General features: G+C 35.2%; 1 protein-coding gene across 2 annotated transcripts in view; it reads left to right on the top strand.

Moving 5' to 3' along the window:
• GOPC (golgi associated PDZ and coiled-coil motif containing) overlaps nt 1-24,501 on the top strand; it is a 42,970-nt gene extending 18,469 nt beyond the window's left edge. The window contains exons 2-9 of one of the 2 annotated variants that reach the window (XM_039246036.1): nt 5,779-5,943; nt 7,474-7,497; nt 10,601-10,776; nt 11,763-11,928; nt 15,054-15,149; nt 16,427-16,591; nt 18,942-19,122; nt 21,530-24,501. In XM_039246036.1, coding sequence (XP_039101967.1) covers nt 5,779-5,943; nt 7,474-7,497; nt 10,601-10,776; nt 11,763-11,928; nt 15,054-15,149; nt 16,427-16,591; nt 18,942-19,122; nt 21,530-21,660 — 1,104 coding nt within the window. In that variant the 3' untranslated portion in view covers nt 21,661-24,501. The remainder of the gene's footprint in view (nt 1-5,778; nt 5,944-7,473; nt 7,498-10,600; nt 10,777-11,762; nt 11,929-15,053; nt 15,150-16,426; nt 16,592-18,941; nt 19,123-21,529) is intronic. The other variant, XM_039246037.1, reaches the window with a different exon arrangement.
• Nucleotides 24,502-25,709: the final 1,208 nt, after the last annotated feature.

Raw genomic sequence — 25,709 nt, 5'->3', positions numbered from 1 at the left:
CAAATGAGCAGGCTGTTTCAGGAACTGACTTGTAATCAAGAGGATTATTACTTCCTGTCTTGAGGGGTGGCAGAGATTTTTATATTTGACCTCTGAATACATTTCCTATTTGGTCAGTCTTTGTTTTAAAATAGGAATTGCTGGCTTTCTGTATGCTTGGGTGGTTGGAGCAATGCTAACCACTTCAGGCACTGGGGAAAAAGAGAAAACAGAGGAAGATTCTTATTTTTTTTTAATTTTTTAAATATTTAATTTTGACAGAGAGAGACAGACAGACAGACAGCGTGAGCTGGGGAGGGGCAGAGACAGAGGGAGACACAATCTGAAGCAGGCTCCAGGCTCTGAGCTGTCAGCACAGAGCCCAACGAGTGGCTCGAACTCAGAAACTGCGAGATCATAACCTGAGCCAAAGTAAGACGCTTAACAGACTGAGCCACCCAGGCACCCCAGGAAGATTCTTTATAAGAGGTGTGGGCTAACTCAGATTAGGTCTAAGACTGCTCTGCTATGTTGAAGGAGTAGAAGGAAAAACAGGGAATGGATCAAAATGCTTTCATTCGTTACATTTTCTCCTTGACTTTCGTCAATGAGAACAACAGAGAAATTGGGCTTCGAATTTTAACATCTGCATCTTCTCTTTATAAAGAATTTTTTCTTTTTTTTAAAAATTTTTTAAAATGTTATTTATTTTGAGAGAGAGACAGCGTTCAAGCAATGTAGGAGGGCAGAGAGAGAGAGGGAGACACAATCCAAAACTGACTCCAGGCTCTGCACTATCAGCACAGAGCCTGATGCAGGGCTCGAACTTAGGAACCATGAGATCATGACCTGAGCCAAAGTCAGAGGCTCAACCAACTGAGCCACCCAGGTGCCCCAAGAATTTTTTCTTACTTTTTAAGTTGAGCAACCTCTTGAGAAATTGACTTAATGAAGAGTCTGTATTTGTAATGGGCCACATACAAAAAAACCTGTGTACCACCCTGTTTTCTTTGCCCTTTTAGAATAAAATCATTTCTGATTTGAATATTAGTCTGCCAAATTAATTAATAAATACCACTTATGCCCCTTTAATTTCTTAACTCCAAAAGTTTTACTCAGTTATTAATGAATCATGAGATTCTTGATTTGAAAGATAAATCATTGTGGGGCTACCAGGCAGTGTATGCCTTTTGAAACACACAGTATACCCCCTGCCACAAAGATTTAATTAAGTAAATCTAATTAAACCTTTAAAGAGTTTTTAAAAAATTTTTAAGTAATCTCTGCACCCAACGTGGGACTTGAATTTCTAACTCCAAGATCAAGAGTTGAATGCTCTACTGACTGAGCCTGCCAGGTGCCCCTAATTAAACCTTTAGATCTAACTTCCAGTTTATAAAAAATGTAAGAAATAGAGGAGTATATTAGATAACACCGTAAAGAAATAATAAGATTAATGCAGGATGAAAGCAAATGTAATGAAAAAAGAGGTAAGGGTTGTTATAGAGTAAATGATTTATATTAAACTTTTTCTGGGTATAGGTTCACTTTACCATAAACTTCATATTGCTTAAGAAGAGTGCATATTATTCAAATCTTTGTTTTCCTTTTGTGGTTATTTTGTTTGAAACACTAAAAACCTGTAGGTTGTTTGTTTTGTTTTGACTAAAAAGAACTTTCTAGACAAGACTTTTAAGGAGCAGTCTTTAAAATGTACTGAACATTGTCTGGTAAAAGGGGATCTTAAATGTTTGTGATTTTCTTTGGTGGGCATTTTTGTTGTTGTTAAAGGGAAGAAGATCTGTTTACCATACATGTTTATCATACATGCAAGGTTTTTTGTTTTTCTTTAAAGAACAGTTAGCTACCATGTATATTAGCATATGCTTCTAAATATAGAAGTATAGTTGACACACTATATTACATTAGTATCGGGGTAGTGATTCAACAACTCTGTATGCTATACTCACAAGTGTAGCTATCATCTCTCATCATACATTGCTACTGTAATACCATTGACTATATTCCCTATCCTGTACCTTCCATCCCATGACTTACTTCCTAAAAGCCTGTTGCTCCAGTCTCCTTTACCCCCTTTTTGCCTCTTCTCCTACTCATGATAATAAGTGTGCTGGTGTGTGTATCTATATGTTTGGAGGGAAGGGGAGAGAGAGAGAGTGTGTGCATGCAAGAGCACTTCTGTAGTCAGAAAAATAAATAACCCTGTAGAAAAATAGACAAGAGACTTGGCAGGCACTTTACAAAACAGAATATCTTGGTGGCCAATAAACATAGGAAGAAGTGATTAACCTTATTAGTAATCAAAAAGATTTAATTAAAATTATGGGAATCTCCTGCATTCCTACTAAAATTATGAGACTGGCAATGCCACGTGAAGGCAAGGTTGTGAAGCTATCACAGTTTTCCTACACAGTGGGCATGTCATGTCGGTTGCTACAATCACTTAGAATACTGGCCCTTCCTACCAAGGTTTAACATATTCATACACTTTAACCAGCAGTTTTCCCTCCTAGATATAACTCAACTGAATTCTGTATGTACCAAAAGATACATTTAGAGCAACATCAATTTAACAGAAGCTGGAAAACAGCATAAGTGTCCATCAAAAGTAAAATGAAAATGAAAAATTTTGGTATATTCATTTAATGAATACTCTGTAGTAATGTAAATGAATGAACGGCAGCTTATACAAAACATGAAGGAGTCTCACAGTTATAATCTTGAAGCAAAAGCCAGGCATGAGTGAAAGCATACCATAGATTCTATTCATATAACATTCAAAAACAGGCAAAGCTATCTGTGATGTTAGAATTCAGGGTGTGACTCTGATGGTTATGCCTGTGGATGAAAATGGAGGTAGTGATTGGGAAGCAGCCTCAAGGAGAGTTCTGGAGTGCTAGTACTGCCCCGTTTCTTTATCTGGCTGGTAGATAAATAGATTTGTTTAATTTATAGAATTCATCATGTGTATACTTTCTGATGTAAGTTATACATGAATAAAAATATGAAAAGGAATGAGGAAGTTCTTCTAATACAGAGTGATGTCTAACAAGTAACAAAAGCAAAATGCAGCAGTGTTTATATTATGAAACATTTTACCTTGGTTTATAGCATGCCACCTCTTGTCTTCTACCTCTAGTTATTACCCAAGCCCCAGTCTTTGGCCACTGTTTTTCCTTTAATTCAGTCTTAGGATATAAATTCCTATCTCTGTGCTTTTAGTGCCACCCCTAGTCCCAGTTTGTCACTTGTTTTTTATTTCCAAAATTCTGTGGGATAGTTTCTGTTGATTATATCATGGCTGATACAAAAATCAGCACATATAAAACTTAAGCTCATCCTTCTTCCTCCCTCATGTTAGAATAAGCTACTATCTTGATCTTCCTATTTCCTTCAGTGGTTTCACTGTTCTCTAAACTTGAAATACTTGTTATTGTTGATCTAATTTTCCATTGGACATCTGATCTGTAAGTGTTGGCCAACAATTTCCTTTCAGCATTGTGAATTGCTTTATTTCCATGTACAAAGTTACCATGATAACTTTACTTATTTATTTATTTATAATTATTTTTTAAAATTTATTTTTGAGAGCAAGAGAGAGAGTGCAAGCGGGGGAGGGGCATAGAGAGAGGAGGAGACACAGAATCTGAAGCAGGCTCCGGGCTCTGAGCTGTCAGCACAGAGCCCCATGATAACATCATTTAGAAAGCTACAGTTAGGTGTTGCTAATGTCCCTGTCTTCACCTTACCTGCAAGAAGCCTGTTGCTAAAATGTCATTGGAAGAAAATGTTTCAGAGTTACACACGATGATGGTTGCATAACTCTATGAATATGCTAAAACCCACTTAATCATACACTTTATTTATTTATTTTTTTTAATGTTTTTTATTTATTTCTAGGAGAGAGAGAGAGACAGCGTGAGCAGGGGAGGGTCAGAGAGAGAGGGAGTCACAGACTGAAACAGGCTCCAGGCTCTGAGCTGGCAGTCAGCACAGAGCCCGACGCGGGGCTCGAACCCACGAACCGCGAGATCATGACCTAAGCGAAAGTCGGACGCTTAACCGACTAAGCCACCCAGGCGCCCCAATCATACACTTTAAAAGAGTGAATCTTATGGCATGGGGATCTATCTCAATAAAGCTGTTATTAAAAACAAAAACAAAAATGTCTTTGAGAGTATATGGTGAATTCCTATGAGATTAAATCTGTTTTGGTCTTTCATCCAGAGCTAGTCATTTATCCAGTCCAGGGCATTCTGTGAATACACAGCTTCTCTAAGTTGTCTAACCTCCTTGCTAATAACATCTTCATATTCTAGTAAGTGCTTTCATGTAAAAGAATAATTTTATGAGAACAAAGTCATGATATTAAATAATATTATAACAAATATAATAAATAAATATAGTAAATATAATTAAGTTATTTCCTGATTTAAAATTGGAGAAACTTCAATGAAGATGGAGTGGTTTATGTGGAAGCACAGGGCTAGTATTAGTATTCATTTCAACTTAAAGATATTTATTGAGCATCTTTTATGTACTAGGCACTGACTGGTGCAGTTGGGATGTAGAGATGTATTTTAGTCCTTTGGTCGCTTATACCCAGAGAATTTCTCTAAGTTGCTTCTCTCTCTGCCTCTTCTAGTCTTTCCATCTCTAGACTGTTGTAGTACTACAATTTTGTCCTTGTTATTTAACTTCAAAGCATTTCTAAACTCTCTATCCCTCACTAACGCTCTTTTAAACCTTCCTTTGCTTTGAATTCCTTGGGATGATCGATTCTAAATGTACCCATAACTTGCCACATTTTACTTTAGTTGGTTCGCATGTATATCACCTTAGTTAATAAGAAAGCTTCTCCAAGACATAAATAATTATCATCTATAATTCTAAAAGTATTTTCCCCAATTATTTTCTCCTTGAGCTAGCATAGTTCTGAGTCCCTTGATGCTTAGTACAATTATGTTGAATTAAATAGAAAACTAAGGCTTTTTCTTAGTCTTTGATCTACTGGCTGATTGGGAAGACCAGACACAGGAGAGACATCCTGTGCACAACTATAAAACATATCAGTTGTAAAAAATTAAAAACTTTCAACTTGAATGGATAAATGGTTTTGAGGAGTTATTCTGCTGTGTTGTAACAGTTAACTGTAGCTTATAGTCAACTCTGATATTTAGGTCTGTTGTGACCGGACCTAAATATCAGTGATTCACACCTTAGCACCTAAAATAATGACTAGATAGATAGTGGATGGACTCGTATGGGCTGGCCTCTCCTCTAATACACCATGAATGTTAGTGAACCACTATAGCACATGTTATCTTTAAGGATGGTGAGCCATCCCATAACTTTATATTTTCAGAAATTTTATAGGTAAAGGCAGAACAGTGAAAAGCCCTCTTAAAGTAAGCAAAGTAAAATGGAAGTAGCATTCTGTATTGAAAGATTCTGTTTATTGGAGCACCTGGCTGGCTCAGTCAGAAGAGCACACAACTCTTGATCTTGGGGTTGTGAGTTTGAGTCCCACGTTGGGTGTTGAGATTACTAAAAAAAATAAAAGAAGATGCTATTTATAGTAGATTCAGATATATTACCTGTGCAGTTGAATTTATGACTATTTAAATGGATGTCTTATAGATCAGTCACTTCGTCTATTCATTCTGGTGTTCATTTGTTCATTTCACAGGTAGTCTGGCTCCTTTTTGAATATTTAATATTTGAGTCAAAATAAAGAAAATTAAGCTTACTTGATGTTTTTTATTGTTGTTTTATAAGGCACAGTTGGTAGATCTGAAATCTGAACTGACAGAGACCCAGGCAGAGAAAGTTGTGTTGGAAAAAGAAGTCCACGATCAGCTTTTACAGTTGCATTCTATCCAGCTTCAGCTTCACGCTAAAACTGGCCAGAGTGTTGACTCTGGTACTATTAAGGCAAAACTGGTAAGTAGTTTAGAAGGTAACGAATATTGACATGTGTTTTAGAGGGTAAAGAGGACAGTTTTTAATAAGGCTTTTGATTATAAAAGGTAATATGTGCTCATTGTGGGAAATCTAGAGAAAACAAGCAATATAAAAATCATTATCATCCACTGTCTCATCACTTAGGGGTAATAACTAATAATACTAATAAGCAACGGATACTTAGAATAGGATTTTTTTCCCTATTTGAAAATTGCTGTCTACATATATTTAAAAGATATTTGTGATTATAACATGTAAACATTTTCCCCCCTATCGGATCAGTTAGGATTAAATTCAGCTGCATATATAACAGAAATCCAAATAACACTAGGATTATTCTTGAATAGTACAAACTGTTTTCTCTCAACCCCTGAGATATGCGGTCCAGAGCTGATACGATAGCTCTCCAGATACTGGCTATCCAGGTTCATTTTATTCTTGTGTTCTGCCATGTTTAGCTCAGAGTTTCCAACTTTAGGATTTCTTCCTTCCAGACAGGAAGAAGGGTGCAAAGAAAAGAGCAAAAGGGTGCTTCCAGACTGTATTAACCTTCTTTAAGGAACTTTTCTTGAAATCCTCCTCAGCCATTTTTGCCAGTCAGTTTAGCCATCCTATTGACTATTGCAACTCGCATTTCAGCCTCTTGGTCACATGACCACCTTCAGTAAAACTAAGAGTTCTGTCAGTAAGGATGAAGGGGAAAGTGGAATTGGGTGCCAGCCAGTGGCACGTTTTTTCTGTCGCTCTTCATAGACACATTTTTCCTGCCACTAAAATTTTGTAAGGTTTGTATAGTAGTCATTGTGTAAATTTTCCATAATTAATCTTTGCCTTCATAATATAGGTTGTTTAAATAGAAAAATTTTTTAAGTCTCAGGTCCACTTGATTTCTTATGTATTAAGTGTGTACTATGTGCCAGACGCTTTACTGACCACAGGGGACACAGCAATAAGACATACAGCTTGGGACAGGCAGGATGTGAAATGATAATGATGATAGTAATACATTGTTAAGTTCCTGTTTTCAGTTAATTCCATTTGATTAGTTGATTAGTTTCTAATACTGCTATGTTAGAATTTATTTAAATGAATATCTACATTCTCAAACCTTTAAAATTCAGAAATTTTATGAATATAAGTTAGTAGTCTTGTTTCACTGAAGTGAGTTAGATTTGTAACTGCTTCTTTGGGATATTGGATATTAACATTGAGCAACAATGTATATTTTCAGTAGAAAGGAATTGAAGTTTTAACATTAGATCTTAAACAGGGTACTGTAGTGGAAAGGCACTGAACAAGTTGAGTTGACTTATTTTGGTAAAACAAAAAATTTTAATCTAATGCTAAATAGTTACTATTGCTTTTGGATTTGCAAATAGATTTGTTCTAACGAACTTTATCCAAATGATATTCAGCATATGGGAATTTTCCTTATAATGATTATACCACTAGATAAATTCATTTGTTTGATATTTTTCTAATTATAAAACTTTTTTCTTATATCTTAAGTCTGTCCCCTCTGTGGAGGAGCTGGTAAGTTTGCTGTTTCTGTTTTGCTTTAATATGTCATGTTGAAGTGTTTTTAGTGTCTTATTTGCATATTATATGTTGTCACTTTGTATTTGAAAATGATGTTCACAATGGTAATTCTTTAATGTGCCAGTACCTGAAAAGTTCAGTTGGTGGCCCATTGCTCTTTCTCACTTCATGTTGTCAAAGATTTTTCTTTTGTTTGTGATTTATAATCATTATTTGCAGAGCCCATCAATATTTGACAACTTCTGAGCCTTGTAACTTGCTCAAACCTCTACTTCAAAAGAGCAATTGGTTTTCTCACCTGAATATTTTGAAGATACATTAAGCAGAAGCAGCAGCTCTTTTCTTCTATTTGAGTTTCTCCCCAGAAAAAGAATGTGCATGTTGGTTTCTTACTCATCTACTGCATGTGTCATAACTTTTTCGTAGTCTTGGAATAATTGTGTGGCCTTTGAAACAACTGAATTTTGAAACTCCATACCAGAATTTTTTTAGAAAATAACAAAATGTAAGTTCTTAATATTTTTCCCATTCTCCCAGTCTAATCAGCCTCCAATTTATCTTATGGTTTTCTTTTGAAATTATAGTGTTTGACTATCTAAATACAATATGAGCTTCTTGTTTGTTACCTAATAATAAACAGGTTAACTAAAACATTTTTTTTCTTTAAACTTAAAAGTGATTAACTTCAATTTTCTTTGTCCTTTTCATGGTTGCAAGTGTTATTTTTAGGCCTAAGAGTTTGTCAGATTCATTAGGGGTTTGAATAGTGAAAACAAAGTGATGGCTTAATATGTGTTTCTCATTCCATAAATATTACATAAATAGCTCATTGAAATAATTCTAAGTAGATAATTCTTAACATAAAGTTTATTTAGCCCACAAACCAAAGAATACTGGGCCTTCTAGGAACTCTTTTTCTGACACAAACAGCGTTAACCCCAGTAAATGCCATAAGAAAGACTTTTGTTCATGTTATCCAAACTTTGGGGGGTTTTTTGGAACTGATACTTGCCTTTTAGGAAATAGGTTCTGAAATAAATTGCAATTTTAGTAATTCCAAAGTTGTTATAAAAAGAGGATTCTAGATTATTAGTTCTTCAAATTCTTTAAAAACGGTATCTAGAAGTTATGTTTTTATGGTTACTTTTTTTAACAGAAGCTGAAAAAGCCTGCTAATTTAATTTTCCTCTATTTATAATAATAACATATTTTTAATCAAAGAGGTGATAAGTATATCCAACATTTGGTAGTTACTCATTTTAGCTTGTATATTATGTTTTTGTGTTTAAGTTAGTGGTACCCACTCCCTTGTATTTGAGTATATCACGAATAAAGTGATATTTATATCATTTATTGATATACTGTTGTCAGAACAGTTGACCAAAGCAGACAGTTAAATTAGTACCAAAATATATTCCATGAATTGTTAAAAGGTTTTTAAATTTATTTTTAAGCTTCTTAATATCCAGAATAAAAAGGGAAATAATTACAATAATCAGTACCCAAACAATAGAAACAATAACACTTGCCATTTGCTCAAGATAAAAATCTTTCTGGTGCTGAAGTAGATCTTTTTTTAATATATTTTTTTAAGTTTATTTATGTTCAGGGAGACTGCACACATGGGGAGGGGCAGAAAGAGAGGGGCGGGAAGAGGCTCTGCACTCCTTGAAGAGCCTGTCATGAGGCCTGAGATCATGACCTGAGCTGAAATCAGGAGTTGGACGCTTGACTGACTGAGCCACCCAGGTACCCATAAGTCTTTAAATCTCACAAAGGGGACACAGTAAACAGTGTCCTCACAGCTCGTCCACAAATACAGCCACAGTGTCACAAGATTCATAGATGCTGTGAATCAGTAAGTTGGTAAAAGCAGTTCTGTAAGGCAGTAAAAACACTTCTACTTAGGATAAATAAATGGAAGTTTACAGTGTGTGGATAGTTTTCTTGATCCAAAACAGAAGTTTTGTTTGGCCACAGAGTTTGTGTGTGTATTTGAACTTGACTGCCTTTAGATTTTGTACCTTCTGTTTTCCACTCTACTTTGTCTTGTGTCAGCCTGTTTTGTGTTTGGGTCCTGAAGGCATTTACATTAGTAATCCCTGATTTATAGGGATAGACATACTGTATATAATTTTAAGGTAAATTGAACATTATTTCTCACATGTGAGCTTGTGATAAAAATTTGATAGCAAAGATCTTGAGGTTTTATACTCTAACTTGTAATTCACTTATATGGGCTATCTACCAAGTGGAACATAGGATGCCATCCTTTTAGGAGAGCTAAAAATGGATGTCTATACTACCTCATAATAGACAGTGGGCCCTGTTTTCCTCAGCAAATAGTTCTTCATTCACTTTAACATATGGACAAAAAATGAGATACCCAAATTCAGTGATAATCTGTACCATACATATGCTCACGTAGAGAAATTTTTTTAACATGGTTTCAATACAGTTGCTACCAGCATTTTTCCATTACTACCAAATGTTCTTTATTATTGTTTTCCATCAAATGTTCTTTAAAAAATTAGAATATGTGTTCTAATGTAAGCAGTCTAACTTTCTTATAGTCCTTTAAGGTAAATTAGCTGTGGAATCTATTCACAGCTTAAGGATTTTGACTTGTTTATAGAATTGTTGCCTTAAAATTAAATAAATGTTTGGGTACAACCACCAGAATGATTATTTTTATTCTAGTCTAGGTTCTTGAGTCATTCTTAGAAAGTAAATAGAGAGCAGATTCAATTATTCATTGAAACCACTCCTATTAGTATGTGATGACATGAACTTAGAGAAGACTAAGTATCTTCAGTATCTCTTAGTATCCTCAGTGTTAGAGTACTCCAAGAATGCAATTATCTTACATGGAAGTGGTCCCAACACCTTCTGGTACTAGTTTAAAAGAACTGTATCCAAATCTTTATTTCATTTCACAGAAATGAAGTGGTCACTTTTATCATATGCTTTCATTGTTGGTATTGTAGATTGTGTGCTTTTATGTATTTTGAGGAAATTGGTCTGTTGTTAAAAAAGTCTTAAATGTACTTTCATTACATTGTGCTGGGGTTTTTTTTATTTTTTATCTTTTAATTAGGAGAGAGAGCTTGAAGCAAACAAAAAAGAAAAAATGAAAGAAGCTCAACTTGAAGCTGAAGTGAAGTTGTTGAGAAAAGAGAATGAAGCCCTTCGTAGACATATAGCTGTTCTACAGGCTGAAGTTTATGGGGCAAGACTGGCTGCCAAGTACTTGGATAAGGAACTGGCAGGAAGGTGTGTAAAAAACGGGTACTCTGTACTCTTAGGTAACAAATTAGATATTTAATGATGAAACATTAATCTTTACCTTAAAAGTTATTTTATAGTTGGCTATAGCTTACTATTGTTAATATTGTCAGCATTGTATCTTGCAGATTTATTTAGCCATACTACATAAGTATTTCTGGTTTACACATACATATAAACACAGACTCTGATAGGAACTTACTGTGAAATGCTAATAACCCCAGATCTGCCCTTTTCAGCCATTTCGTGCCTTGAAACCATAAAAGATAATGTTCACATGTACAGCATGACTTCCATAAGGAATTTTTTTCTGTGATCATTAAACCCAATCTTTCTTCACCCTACAAAACATGTTTGAATGATAGTGAATTTATCGTTAAAATAGTTCTGCTTGCATTAAATTTTACAAATAATTACTCACAAACTTTGGTGACTTATTAATTTTGGTAAATAATTTTTGATATCATATTAAGAAATGATGTGAAGCAAATAAAAATAATTTCTGTCATGTTGAAGTATATATTTTCTAATAACTTTTACCATATTTAAAATTATCTTTTGTAAAAAGCTGCCATTAAAAGAAATGTTTGTATGGATAGTATCATGTGAAAACTAGCAGTCAACAGTATCTGATTTTATTGACCTACCCTGATTGCATGCAAGATATGAAACACATTCACTGACGTTAGTTTCAAAAGTTGTTTTTTAGATGCATTTGAATTAAGTATATGATTAGAAAAGGTCTCATTCATTCTTTTTTTTTTAAAACTAGTTTTCCCTTGAAGACATCTGTTCTTTTCAGAGTTCTCATGGTTTACAAATCTGAAAGACATCAGGAGATTCCTGAATAGTAATTTTATTACTAACTTGGGTTTATGCAAAAGCTATTTGTGTTCAGTAATTTTATGAATTCTCTCTAATAAAAATTATAATAATCAAAAACTAATAGAATTACCTCTTTTCCCAACATAAAGGGTCCAGCAAATACAGTTACTAGGACGAGATATGAAGGGACCAGCTCATGATAAGCTTTGGAACCAGTTGGAAGCCGAAATACATTTACATCGTCACAAAACTGTGATCAGAGCCTGTAGAGGACGTAATGACCTAAAACGACCAATGCAAGCCCCTCCAGGCCACGTATGTTTGCTTTGTTCCTGCTTCCTGCTTGACCTCTTCTTTTCTTTAGTCAGCAGTCCCTTCCATTTTTTTTTATTCTAGTATTTAAACCATTATTTAAAAACTGAATGAGAACAGATACATATAGTTCTTTTCTGACTTATCCTCAAATGTCCTAAAACTGATATTTCTGAAAACTGAACTGTTGCTCGCAAATATATATTACTTACACTTTGGTTCATATTTCAGAATTTTCCTGGATCATAATTAAGCATGTTTAAATTTGTTTTTTAAGCTTAGCAGGGAGCATGTAGTCATATTAATAAATTGGCAAGTATTTTGGGGGTAGTTTAAAGGAAGTTTTTGGTAACTAGATTCAACCGTAGTTAATATTTACACCTGTTTGGTCTCAGATTAAGGTGGAATTTGAGATCTGTATCCAGTCGTCTGTTTCTGTAGCTACCATTATACTGAATAAATCTTTATTAAATTTCATTACTACAGCTGCCTGATAATAAAAGCATGTCTGACTCCTACCCAATGGCTTACATATCTTAGTACCAGATAAAGTATGGCCTTAAACAGTTAAAGTATTTTGTTGCCTCTGCAAAGACTATAAGAAGAATTGATATGTACATGAACTTGGTGGGGAAAAAGAGGGAATTACAATGTCAGACATTGGGGACCATTAAATTCTTGGCAGTGGCCAGATGGCAAAAATTATTTTATGCTAAATAAAAGAGTATCAACTTTAACCTGATAATCATGGGATTTTTTTAATAAAATGGTGGATTGAAGACTTAACATTATTTTAACAAATTACTTTGGTATAGTGAAGAGGATATACTGGGAGAGGGGCTAACTGCAGTCAAGGAGCGACATTAGAAAGATACTGTAGTAACCTGGGAAGAAAGTGATGGATGCAGGGGAAGTGTATTTGAGAAGAAGGACAGGTTTGAGAGAATTCGAATCAAGAGGACTTGGTGATTAACTGCTTTCGGTTAAGTAGATGACTGAGAAGGAAGAGTCTAGGTATTTGGTGCGGGCAGTTGAGTGAAATGATAGCATTCGTTGATAAAGCAAATAGAGGAAAGGAAGATTTGGGGGGAAATATGATGAGATTTGTTTTAGCATGTAGTGTTTGAGGTCCCATTGGGTCAAACAAAATGTATCCAGTTGGCCATATGACTCTGGAATTTAGGAGAATTTAGAGTTGAAGAAGTATTAGGGAAGTCATCTGTTAAAATAAAAACAATGGAATTGATTAACCCAGGGAAATGTGTAGAAAATTAAAAAAATAGGAGTGCTTGGGTGGCTCAGTTGGTTAAGTGTCCAGTTCTTGATTTTAGCTCAGGTCATGATCTCAGAGTTCATGAGTTTGAGCCCATATTTAGGGCTCCACACTGACAGTGCAGAGCCTGCTTGGGATTCTCTCTCTTTCCCTCTCTCTCTGCCCTTCCCACTCTGAAAATAAATAAATAAGCCTAAAACATATTTAGAAAGAAAGGGGAGGGAGGATGGGAGGAAGGAAGGAGGGAGGGAGGGAGGGAGGGAGGGAGGGAAGGAAGGAAGGAAGGAAGGAAGGAAGGAAGGAAGGAAGGAAGGAAGGAAGGAAAAAGAATAGGAAGCCAAGGATAGAAAGAGTGATGGAAAGAAAGGGATCACTTAAAGGTAGGATTCTGAGATGGCGCTGTCAGATATAAGCCATCTGGGAAAGTAGTATAATAGAAACCAAGGAAGAGAGTTTCAAGGAGGTAGAGTGATGAACAGTATCAACTTTCTGCAAGGTTTAAGTAGGATAGTGAGTAGAAAGTATACATTAGATATAGCCATGTTGGTTGCCAGTGACTGTCGAGAAGACAGTTTTAATTAATGGAGCAGGTGGGGGCAAAACCCTAATTACAGTGACTGGAATAGTGAATGTGGGAGGCAAGGAAGTATAGTTAGGATTGACTTTGTGTGAAGGTTAAGGAAGGATGGAGGGAAGATACTAAAGAAGAGAATAGGTGATTGAAGGGTTTCTATTTTGTTTTATGTTTTTACATGGATAGTATTTTAAAGCTGGAAAAGGCTTAGGATTTGTTTATATGTTGAACAGGGAAGGAGCTTAGCAGAGAAGGAAAGAGTAAAGGTACCAGAGAAAGAATTATTAATGGAGTAAAGTCCTTTATTTAAGAAGTAGACTCCAGAGTTTAGCAGAATGAAAAAGTAATTAAGGATCCAATTATGAATTTGTTTTTCAGTTCTACAAGTTAGTTAAAATGGGTGCAGATCTTTATGATATTTTTCTAGTGAAAATAAACATTTTACCAACTTTTATTTCTTGAGGATGTTTCCTCATCAGTTAATTCCTGGCAGTAGTTTCCTTTGTAATGTCCTACAGTTTAAAAGATGAATCAATATTAGGGGCGCCTGGGTGGCTTAGTCGGTTAAGCATCTGACTTTCGCTTAGGTCATGATCTCGTGGTTCGTGGGTTCAAGCCCCGCGTCGGGCTCTGTGCTGACTGCCAGCTCAGAGCCTGGAGCCTGTTTCAATCTGTGACTCCCTCTCTCTCTGACCCTCTCCTGCTCACGCTGTCTCTCTCTCTCTCTCTCCTAAAAATAAATAAAAACCATTAAAAAATTTTAAAAAAATAAAAGATGAATCCATATTAAAAAGAAATTAATCTAAGAGTGAGAAAATCATCTATACATTTCACTATATTAATAGAACAACTATTTTCATTTTTCCATTTTACCTACTAATTAATTTCTTAACACTTTATTGTATATCCATTCCAAGAAGTTAATTAAGAGTACTAAAAGCGAGCTATATAGCATGGGTTTATTCTATTTGATATATCTTTTAAATAGCACTAATTTGGGGCGCCTGGGTGGCTTAGTCGGTTAAGTGCCCGGCTTTCGCTTAGGTCATGATCTCGCGGTTCATGGGTTCGAGCCCCGCGTCGGGCTCTGTGCTGACTGCCAGCTCGGAGCCTGGAGCCTGTTTCAGTCTGTGACTCCCTCTCTCTCTGACCCTCCCCTGCTCACGCTCTCTCTCTCTCTCTCCTAGAAATAAATAAAACATTAAAAAATAAATAAATAAATAAATAAATAAATAAATAAATAAATAGCACTAATTTTTCTTTTTTTTTCCCCCATATAAGGATCAAGACTCTTTAAAGAAAAGTCAAGGTGTTGGTCCAATTAGAAAAGTTCTCCTCCTTAAGGAAGATCATGAAGGCCTTGGCATTTCAATTACAGTAAGAAGTAGTGCTTCCAGTCTCCTTCTCTGTAGTTATGTAGTATAATCATGCTTCTGTGTTGGACATCCTTGGGAAACAAAGTATTCTGCATATATTCTCTAAATAAATAAATTTAACCCCCCAGGCACCAACACTCTGTGTAAACTTTTTTTTTTTGGTATGTAAATCTTCCTAATAACCATTAAGTATGGCTTTAGTAAAATCATTACTTTATTAAGCATAATTTAACATTTTCATTTTGCCTTGGGTCATAGTTCTTTACAGTGTCCTGTTGTTGCATCTAGGAGCCTTTGAATGGATCTGTTTTCTTCCGTGTTAAATTACTCCATATTGTAATGTTCTTGTCTCTGGAGTGTATGTGTTATCTTTCTCTTGTCTCATTTCTTTGCTGTCAGATTTCACTGGCTCTTGGGTCCAAATATTCTTCCTTTCTAATTTGATGCCTTTACAGACATTTGTCTTGGGCAACATTTCTGAGAGCACCCTATTAGAAAAAACTACATATATTTGGAGTCATTTTGCTGTTGTTTAGTGCTTTGTTCCAGATGAATGAATAAGATGGCTTTACTCTATCTTTCATTGGTAATGCTTAAACACTGTAGAAGTTCATTTGCTTTTTTGGTATTGCTTAATGTAGAAATTATTTTTATAATAAGTTTATTTGTTAAGTATTTATTGAATACTTGCCTACCTTTTTTAATGCACTGCCCTCAAAGAACATAAATTTTAGGAGAAGTAATACACATATATACAAATAATACATGTATGTACATACACACATACACACAAATAATTTTGATCCAAGCTAGAAAGTGAAAGCCACCAAATAACTGCATTTCATCATTCTTTGTTGCATATATTTTCACATTTTAATATCTCTGAAATTGAGATTACACTCTTAGAATGATTTTTGTAGTACATAAAATAATGGTATGTCTTACTGTTCATAGTGATTCAGATTTGATAAAATCTAATAGTGCTATGGAATACATAAAATATATTTATGTTTAAAAGAGTTTTGGGCTTTGGAATGTGTTTTAGAAAGCACATGCATGTTACTGTTTTATTCAGAAATAACTCATTGATACTTATAATAGGATATTCACCCTTACCTAAGTAGGAAGTAATATTTCACTCAGCATTTATACATATAGTATAGATGTTTATTGAAATGCATTTTTAAGAAGGTATTTTGTTGTTCAAATAGTGTGTAACTGTACAAAGAGTAAACTAATTGACTGCCCTTCCCCCCGCCCCCTCCTTTTTTTGGTCAGGGTGGGAAAGAACATGGTGTTCCAATCCTCATTTCTGAGATCCACCCAGGGCAACCTGCTGATAGATGTGGAGGGTTACATGTTGGAGATGCTATTCTGGCTGTTAATGGAGTTAACCTAAGGGACACAAAGCATAAAGAAGCTGTAACCATTCTTTCCCAGCAGGTAAGCTCCCTTAATATTATTAAAATTGAATCTATCAGTTGGTTTTTTTGAATCTTTTGAATATTTTGGACTTCCCTAGGAGGCTTCTCAAGTCATAAAAGTGTTCATATATATAGATATCAGGTTCCTTTGCTTTCAGCCTTTTATAGAATACATTCAGCCAGATTTACTGAACAAGATTTTATTTGCCCTTTTCCACAGCTGTGTAACTTTCAGCAAGTTCGTTAAGTCCTCTGTGGCAGTGTCTTTATCTGAGAACTGTCAGGATTGTGTTGATTCATTTAGAGTGCTCAGAACAGGACTTAGTACTTAGAAAGTAAAAATCATTAATGACTAAAACACTATACAAATAGAAGGTCTTATAAGAAAAAACAGTGCTAGATGGTTTTACAGTCATAGATGATAGAACTGAATGAGTCCTTAGAAATCATTTAGTCCAACCCTCTTGTTTAAAATAAGTAAACTAAGGTTCTTAGGGATTAAATGATTTGATCAACGTTGCAGAGCAAATAAATTACAGAGTTTGGATTCATATCCACAAGTCCTATTTGTTATCAGGTTAACTTAAGGTGGGTTTTGTTTCTGTTGTTGTTCTGTTTTTTCCTTCAAGTACTAGAGTTGAAGAAATTAGAGGGGTGTTGACAGTACATTGGGATTTTTGTTGGGTCATCAGTGTGGAATTGAATCTGAAAGTTAAAAGTGAATTTATAGCTTGTTTAGTTCAACTATACATGTGGTGTAAATCTCTGCCTTATCACTAATCGAATATTTACATTGGAGGGGGACCTGTTGATGATAAGGTAGTCCATTATGTTGTATATTGCTGATTTTTAGAAAGCTCTTCCTCATATTAAGCCTAAAATCTGTCTCCATGACTGCTGTGCACACACCTCATTCTTTAATCTAAAACTACTGAAGACCACTGAATTATCCATCTAACCCCCTAAAATGGTATTTAAAAAAGTTTTTTTTTTTAATGTTTTATTTATTTCTGAGAGAGAGGCAGCATGAGCAGGGGAGGGTCAGAGAGAGAGGGAGACACAGAATCGGAAGCAGGCTCCAGGCTCTGAGCTAGCTGTCAGCACAGAGCCCAAAGCGGGGCTCAAACCCACAAACTGTGTGATCATGACCTGAGTTGAAGTTGGACGCTTAACCGGCTGAGCCACCCAGGCGCCCCGAAATGGTATTTTTAAAGCTTATCTGCTAAGAGAGATCTAAGAATGCAACCCTATCCTCTTTGTTAGCGTTTTCTCAACCCAACTTGGCTATATCCAGTAGCGTCAGGGTAAGACGAATGGCAGCTGTGGTAAAGGAAAGACAGACAGGCAGTCATAAACTTTTAAGGAAATGCAAGCACATTTTAAAATTCTGAAGCATAACCTCTTTAAGAGGAGACTGACTAGTGAGTGGCAGTAAACATGACACGCTGGCTCTGGAGCAAAGGCAGACCGTAATTTTCAAAGATGCAAATACCAGACTCATGTGAAGTGACTATAGTCTCTTATTAAATGACTTGGAATGGTTTGTAAACATAAAATAATCTGTAACTTTTTACTCGAATGTAAAGTTTTATTCAAGAATAGGAGTACAGATGTTACACATCTAGTCTAGTAGAAAGAGCAGGGACTTTGGAGTCAAATTTATATTTTTTTGTTTTACTTGTTCATCATATTGGGGAAATTATCTGCTCTTTCAGGACTCACTCAGGTTTCTCATCCATATAAAAGAGACTGCATTACAAAAGCGTTATTCTGAGCATTGAAAGATAGGGTTTCACATAGTAAATATGATAATTATTATTAGTAGTGACCACATTACCTTCACACTGTGGTACTCAGTGAAAGTTAAGAAAAGGTTCAAGACCTATTCAGTAACAAACAAGAAATCATTGTGTAAAGGTTTTGTGAATTAGTCAAGGAAAAGTTTGTGTGATGCCCTTAAGTGCAACTTTACTCTCTGCCCACTTAGATGGATTTGCTGAATTGCTGTGCAAAGTACAATATGGCAGAATGACTGTTTAATGGAATATTTGTTCCAGAATTTTGTAAGTTGAGTAGTTAAGCATCCTTTTTTTAGATTAGATCTGTTAGCAAAAATACTGTCATCAGTAGAAAGAGCTACTGTAATATTAAAAGGAAATTACTTAGGATTAATGGGGTTGGTCTGGACATGATGGCCTCTGTGTTTTCTTCTATCTCATGAGATTCTAAAATTTCATTATTTCTTGTCTGGAAAGGGGCTGCATCTGAAGTCTCCTTCTCATGTCTATCCCTCACCCCAAGGAATTTGGAAATCCTTTTTGAGTACAATTAAAATAACTTGACTTCCTCATTTTCTTCCCTCATTTTAGAGAGGAGAGATTGAATTTGAAGTAGTTTATGTGGCTCCTGAAGTGGATTCTGATGATGAAAATGTCGAGTACGAAGATGAGAGTGGACATCGCTATCGTTTGTACCTTGATGAGTTGGAGGGAGGTAGTAATTCTGGTGCTAGTTGCAAAGACACAAGCGGGGAAATCAAAGTGTTGCAAGGTAAAAATTACTCTAAAATTAATATATTTATTATCAGTAAATTTGAAAATGAGAGAGAGAACGTAAAATTAACTGTTCATTTTATTAAATCTTGACCCTTGAGTACATGTCTTTTTTAGTACCATGTGTTACGAGAAGGGAAGTATGCTTAAAGCTTTGAGTCTGCACGCTGAACTAAGATGCTGGTCTCAAAGAAGAGCACTTAGTGATTAAGTAGCTAGCTGAACTAGCCATTTTTTTCACGGAAGACAGTTTTTACTTGAAGAATGACAAATTATGGTTGTTCAGGCTATTTGGCAGCCATTTTCTTCGAAAGGAACAAAGCAAGTCCATCACTTCAGGGAAAACAGCTGACACTATTTATTGCCATTGATAAAATGTCAGCTTTCAAGTGACAATTAGAATTTTGTAAAACATGCATCACCCACCATAAGCTTGATAGCTTTCCAATGCTTAACTTGTATAATAAGATCGGTGGTGATGTAAATGTGATTTTTTTGATACAGTAATAAGTGAAATTTGTCAACTTTTGGAATTGCTACATAACTCAGTGATTTAATATTTCTCAAATGACCAGTGTATGTTAAAAAATCCTGCATGGGTAAAAGAGCCATTCAAACTGTAAGATAGACCAGTGGATTTTAATGTAACAAAAAGTGAACAGTTCATTGATACAGTTTCAAGTTCTATGGTGTCAAATTTTGGTGTACTATCAAAGAAGAATATTGACAGTTATCTGAAAAGGCTATTAAAACTAGTTTTCTCAGGGTGCCTGGGTGGCTCAGTTGGTTAAGCATCTGACTTCGGCTCAGGTCATGATCTCATGGGTTTGTGGGTTTGAGCCCTGCACTGGACTCTGGGCTGACAGCTCAGAACCTGGAGGCTGCTTCAGATTCTGTGTCTCCCTCTCTCTCTGCCTCTCCCGCGTGTGTGCTCTGTCTCTTTCAAAAGTAAATAAACATTTTAAAAAAAAATCGTCCTCTCTTCCAACTATATATCTGCGTGAGGATGAACTTTTTCATATATTTGTAATGAAGCAGAGGCAAATAAGAAAATCCAGCTATCTTCTAGAAAGCCAGACTTGAAGGATATTTGTAGAATTGAAAATTATGCTACTCTTCTGACTAAATTTTTGGAAAATGGAGTTATTTTCACTAAGACAAATGCTATTTATATTAATATTTATGGGGCTTATTTTAATTTTTAACAAAGTAATAATTTTTTAGGCTTCTCGGTTTTAATTACTAATATGGTAAACATCAGTAACCCACATAGCATTGGTAAACCACATGAACAAAACTCTTTGGAACCCTCAGTACTTATTAAGAGTGTAAAGGCATCCTGAAAACCAAAAAAATTGAGAATGTCTGGTATAGAGTTCTGTAGTGAACTGATGAACTAATGCTCTTTTGATAAGCCTGGCTCTTATGAATTATCTACATGTAGACAGCAGTAGCAATTGTGTTCTCCCCATGCATCTTGATCAAAACTGTTGTGGCAATATGTCAAAACTTTACAGTGTTAGTCTGCTTTCCCTATGATTTCATGGTCTTTCATCCTTTCTACTATTTTCTGTCAGGAATAGAAGGCTCTGTTCCTTCCTTTTTTTGCAGCTGAGGCTAAAAGACTTCTCTCTTGGGGTGCCTGGGTTGGTCAGTCAGTTAAGCGTCCGACGTTAGCTCGGGTCATGATCTCCCTGTTTGTGAGTTCAAGCCTGCATCAGGCTCTGTGCTGACAGCTTGGAGCCTGGAGATAAATAAATAAAATGAAAGATTTCTCTATTACCTGTGTAAATTGCAGACCACTTAAAATGTGACTCATATAACTGAAATGTATGCTCTTATGATATATTACTAGTAACGGATTTAAACCACAAAATATGTCCATTGGTTATTGTTTAGCACATGTCTGGACTTCATAGCTCACTAAGTAGATAATATAATCAACTCTGATTTATTTGCAAGCCTAGTATGTATTTTTTAGATTAACCAAAATTTGTTTTAAATATTATCTGGACACAGTCCTGCTCACAACCTAGATTTTTGGCAGTAGGCTAGCATGTGCCCGACTACACTCAAGTTAAATAATCTGAAAGCAAGATGTGAAGGAAGCATATAACTTACTGTTCAATATATATTTGTATAAGTAGAATTCTGGTAGGAAATTTCACCGAAAGTCTGGTAGGAAATTTCATACAGTTTTTTGATAGGTCCAATAGATAATGTGAAAAATCTGTACAGTGTTTGATATGTGCTATAAGAAGAAAGAATTCCTTTGTCAGAAATTGCCAACTTGATTAACACTGTTACTAGTTATAGTGGGTATTCCTTTGTTTTTGCTCAATAAAATTGCAAGACTTTTTTCAGATTAGATAGAAAGTATCTAGTTTTTTTTCTGTTTCTTTTAGGATTTAATAAAAAGGCAGTAACTGATGGACATGAAAATGGAGACCTAGGAACTTCAACTGAACCTCCTGTAGAAGACAGTACTTCTAAACTAGAAGATCTGCACAGTCTGTATCACAAAAAATCTTACTAAATTGACTTTATCTGCAGACGAGATTGTTAATCAGACTCTTCTGAGTTTGGGGCACTAGGGAAGCCGGTGACAGAGACAGATTATATGAGATCAAGGGAGGCTTGTGGCCTAAATGAAAGGCGGGCACCTCAGGGCTTCATGTGAACAATTCTAAATGCATAAAACTCCCTGTTTTCTGTGGTAGACCATAACTAGCTATTGCATGTAAAGCGATTTTGATTTTCCTAAAATTGTAAAGCACCAAAGCATGTGTTTCCCAAAGGGATATTACTAGGCTCTTAAGTACCAAATGAAGCACCACTGTTTTATTTGGCTCCTTTTCCATTTAGTAGAAGGACCATGCTAACCGGAATTTATAAGAAATAACCTTTAAATACGAGAATAAATATATATTCCAGAATGTTAAGTGTGGTATTTCAGAGGACAGAACTTAACTCAATGAATTGCAGAAATGTAGGCTTGACTTAATTTTTTTTTAGCTCAAAGAATGGTTTTAGTTTTTTTACTTAATTTATTGTGCATCCTGATATCTAAATCAGTTCTTAATGATCATTTAGTGTCATGAGTTTGCCTTTCAGCTTTATTCAATGCAGTACATAATAGTTTTCTTTAAGCAATCCTTTATCAATCAATGCTGCACTAGAAATACTTTCTGAAAAGTTATTGTACATTGTACTTTCCTGGTTTTTAAAAGAAATGCAGATGAGTGTAAAATATCTGTTCTCAATTATGTTGATCTGTGTGCCTGGTATTGGAGCATTACATTATTAATGTTTAGACTCAGATGTCTTTTTTTTTCTAGAATCCACGAAAGACAGTTTTATACATTTTGAGTTGTTCATAAAGTTTGTCTTCTTGTGATAGTCTTGGCACTTAAAGATACATTTTTTTTGGCAGTAAAAGCTCAACTTTGTCAGTGAAATACATTTCATCTGAACAGCAGTTTTCTCTCAGAGTAACTAATTTGCCAATCATCTAAAAAGCCAAGGCACTGGTGGGTAAGGTAAGGCAAAGACATTTTGATATAGGAATTGTTTGGTTGGCTTTTCATCTCAGTGTTTGACTGAAGTGCTCTCGTATGTAAACTACAGATTTGTTTGTTCTCATCCCAGGATTAAGCCTGGAGGGCCACATAATACCTTGGTGGGGAAAGTGAAAACACTGCATTTAAAGAGGTGATAGTTTTGCCAATGTCAAGGTTTTAAAGGATGTATGTTTAAGGGAATATTAAGTGGAGGAAAGCCTACAGGCTTTTAGAGTATTATCAGTACCTTCATGTGTAATAGTCAGATGTTATGTGATATAAAACACATTTTTTTCTTTTCTAGATGCACTATATATTTGTTCATAGATAAATCTATACAATGTATATACTTTATTTGGTGGTTTTGCTATTTATAAATTTTATGTTTTAACTATTGCTCCTTTATGGTTTGTTTTGGGTGGTTTTGTTCATCTGTATTATCACCATGTTAGTTTATAATAGAAATGCACTTCCTAGTGTATATTGTTACTGATATTAAAATAACTTGTAGTGTGACGTTGCCTCCAGGCAGAAGTTAGTATTTAAATTGTACAACCAAATAAGCAAGCTACATGTTATTGTTTGCTCCTGACAGGCTAGGCCTCTTAAAAGAAGAAGAGTCTTTCCCTTATGTATTCCCCCTACACCAAACACATAACCCAGGATTGACATAGGATCTGCAGACTGGATTTTAGTCAGTATATTAATTTAGCCAAAAAAAAAATTTCCATTGTAGCGTATCTGAAAACATTTTTGTTGTGACTCAAAAACATGTTCTTCTTTTTTTAAAACACAGCCTGGGATAGGATGACCATGGCATTTTTTTCAGAGAATATCCTTTATCCACTAGATAGAATCCTTAGGAAATCTTAGCTAAAACCTTTTGATTTTCAGGAACAATCTAAAAAGTCAACAAGGGGTTTTTTAAGAGCCTTGAGCTGTAATTTCTACTTTGATGTTGCATAATATAAATCATATGGGATGGTTATGACTTAATAAACTTTCAAGGCTGAAGAGCAGAATGAAAATTTTCCCCAGTAGTTTCATTCCTGCTTCACCTGGTTTGCAAAGGTGAGAGTCCTGTTGCTCAGCTGCTACCGTGAGCTTCCTGGCAGGTGTTTAGAAAGTACCCAGTTAAAAAGTCATTTTAGAATATATGGTCTCTGGGGGAGGAGCTAAGAATTATAAACTAATGAGAAGCAGTTTTTATATTTTCACACTTACAGGGAAGAAATTCCTAATACTCAAGTTTCTAGGGCAAAACCAAACAGAAAAGAACTGTTGCAAAGCCATTACAGTTTAAAAGGAAAAAGAAAAACACACAAATTCACAAGCGAAATAGCTGAGGAAAAATGTTCCACAGAATGTGAGGGTTGTGTGTATGTGTGTAGATATATTTACATTGTAGCCTCTGAAATTCTCTTTTGTGGTATCTGTTGTGAGTATGATGGAGCAACAACATTTGAGATTGGAGGCTTGTTAAAACAGGTTTAAGAGAGATGAAAATGTTGTGAGTCTTGGTAATTATAACCGGACAGTTGTCAAAAAGTAACAGTGTGCCTGGTGCTGGTTTTCTTCCCCCACACAGTGGACTTACTTTGTTTTCATGTTAGAAACAAAATATATTGGTTAGTGTGTAAGCCGCACATTATTTGACATCTGTGTTATGTAATCCACCATTTTCCACCTATTCAGTCTTCCACTTAGGGTTGGCCTCAGATCGATAGGATTTATGACAAATGTATTATATCTAGTTAAGTTGAGTTTAATATTTTTTTATTGGCCTGTAAATAAAGATGGCATCTTCTACATTAAAATGTGTTGATCTCATTTTTTAAAAAATAAACATTTTGTTTCTTTCACATTAAATATTTTGATTTCTTTATTTCTAGTAGCTTTGTCATTTGTACCAACAGGTCCTAAAGTCTGTATAAAAGGTGGAAACCTAGTTACTGTATTGGAATGATTTTTTTTCTTTTCTCTATTCTTTTTTTTCTTTTTATAGTAATGAACTGTTTGATCTTAGGAACTGCTTAGTCTGGCTTAGTTAAAAAGATGTTGGTTGGAAGGATCTGTCCGAGCAACTGTGGGACCGTGTTTTGTTGAAATGTAGCAGATGGCAAAGACTCAGGTCTCCTTGGGTTTAGTTTTGTGTTACAAGTCTTGAATAGTCAGTGTTATCTCAGAGGATATCACTGAAACAAATCAGAAAATCAATTCTTAGGGGCGCTTGGGTGGCTCAGTCAGTTAAACATCCAACTTCAGTTCAGGTCATGATCTCACGGTTCGCGAGTTCGAGCCCCACGTGGGGCTCTGTGCTGACAGCTCAGAGCCTGGAGCCTGCTTCAGATTCTGTGTCTCCCTCTCTCTCTGACCCTCCCCTGCTCACACTGTCTCTCTCTCTCAGAAATAAATAAAACATTAAAAAATTAAAAAAGAAAAGAAAATCAATTCTGTTAGATACCATGTAAGAGGACATTCTTCTATTTTATCACCTGAGCCTATAGTTTTAGAAGTTCCCAAATTATTTGTAAAATAACTTTTAGAAATATCTGGAAACATTATTCCGTTTGTCTCAGAAGTTTTACACGTGGTCGCTAATAGCCTAAGAACTGGGTGTAAAATGTGTAGGAATGCCTTTTCTTTGCTAAGAGTTTTTGAGGTCAGTCAGGAAGATAAACTTACAAATGATATTTTCCTCTAAGTGTTAATGAATACAAATTATATTTCAGAAAATTACTTAAGTTAGGAACATTTAGAAATAATTTTTTGTCGTTGACTAACCTTGATTTAGTTCTAATGCTGTCTGTCAGCTTAAGCTCCCAGTTCACTAAGGAGTTTGGAAGTCTCTTCCCTAGAATTCATCTGCACAGGATGTAGAGTTTGTGAAACTTAAAAGATGATTTACCTTTTTGTTCTTAACCAGTGCTCTATTCTACATAGTTTTATAAGTTTTTTTTTAAGCTAAAATTCTTGCTAGGTACCATGTGCTATTGGTGCTAAATATTTGTTTGATAATACATCT

This window comes from Hyaena hyaena, unplaced genomic scaffold (assembly GCF_003009895.1).
Source record: "Hyaena hyaena isolate Hyena2069 unplaced genomic scaffold, ASM300989v1 scaffold_279, whole genome shotgun sequence".
In the NCBI taxonomy this organism is placed as follows: Eukaryota; Metazoa; Chordata; class Mammalia; order Carnivora; family Hyaenidae; genus Hyaena; species Hyaena hyaena.
The sequence above is the reverse complement of the archived record's forward strand: the minus strand, read 5'-3'. Positions and strand labels throughout refer to the sequence as shown.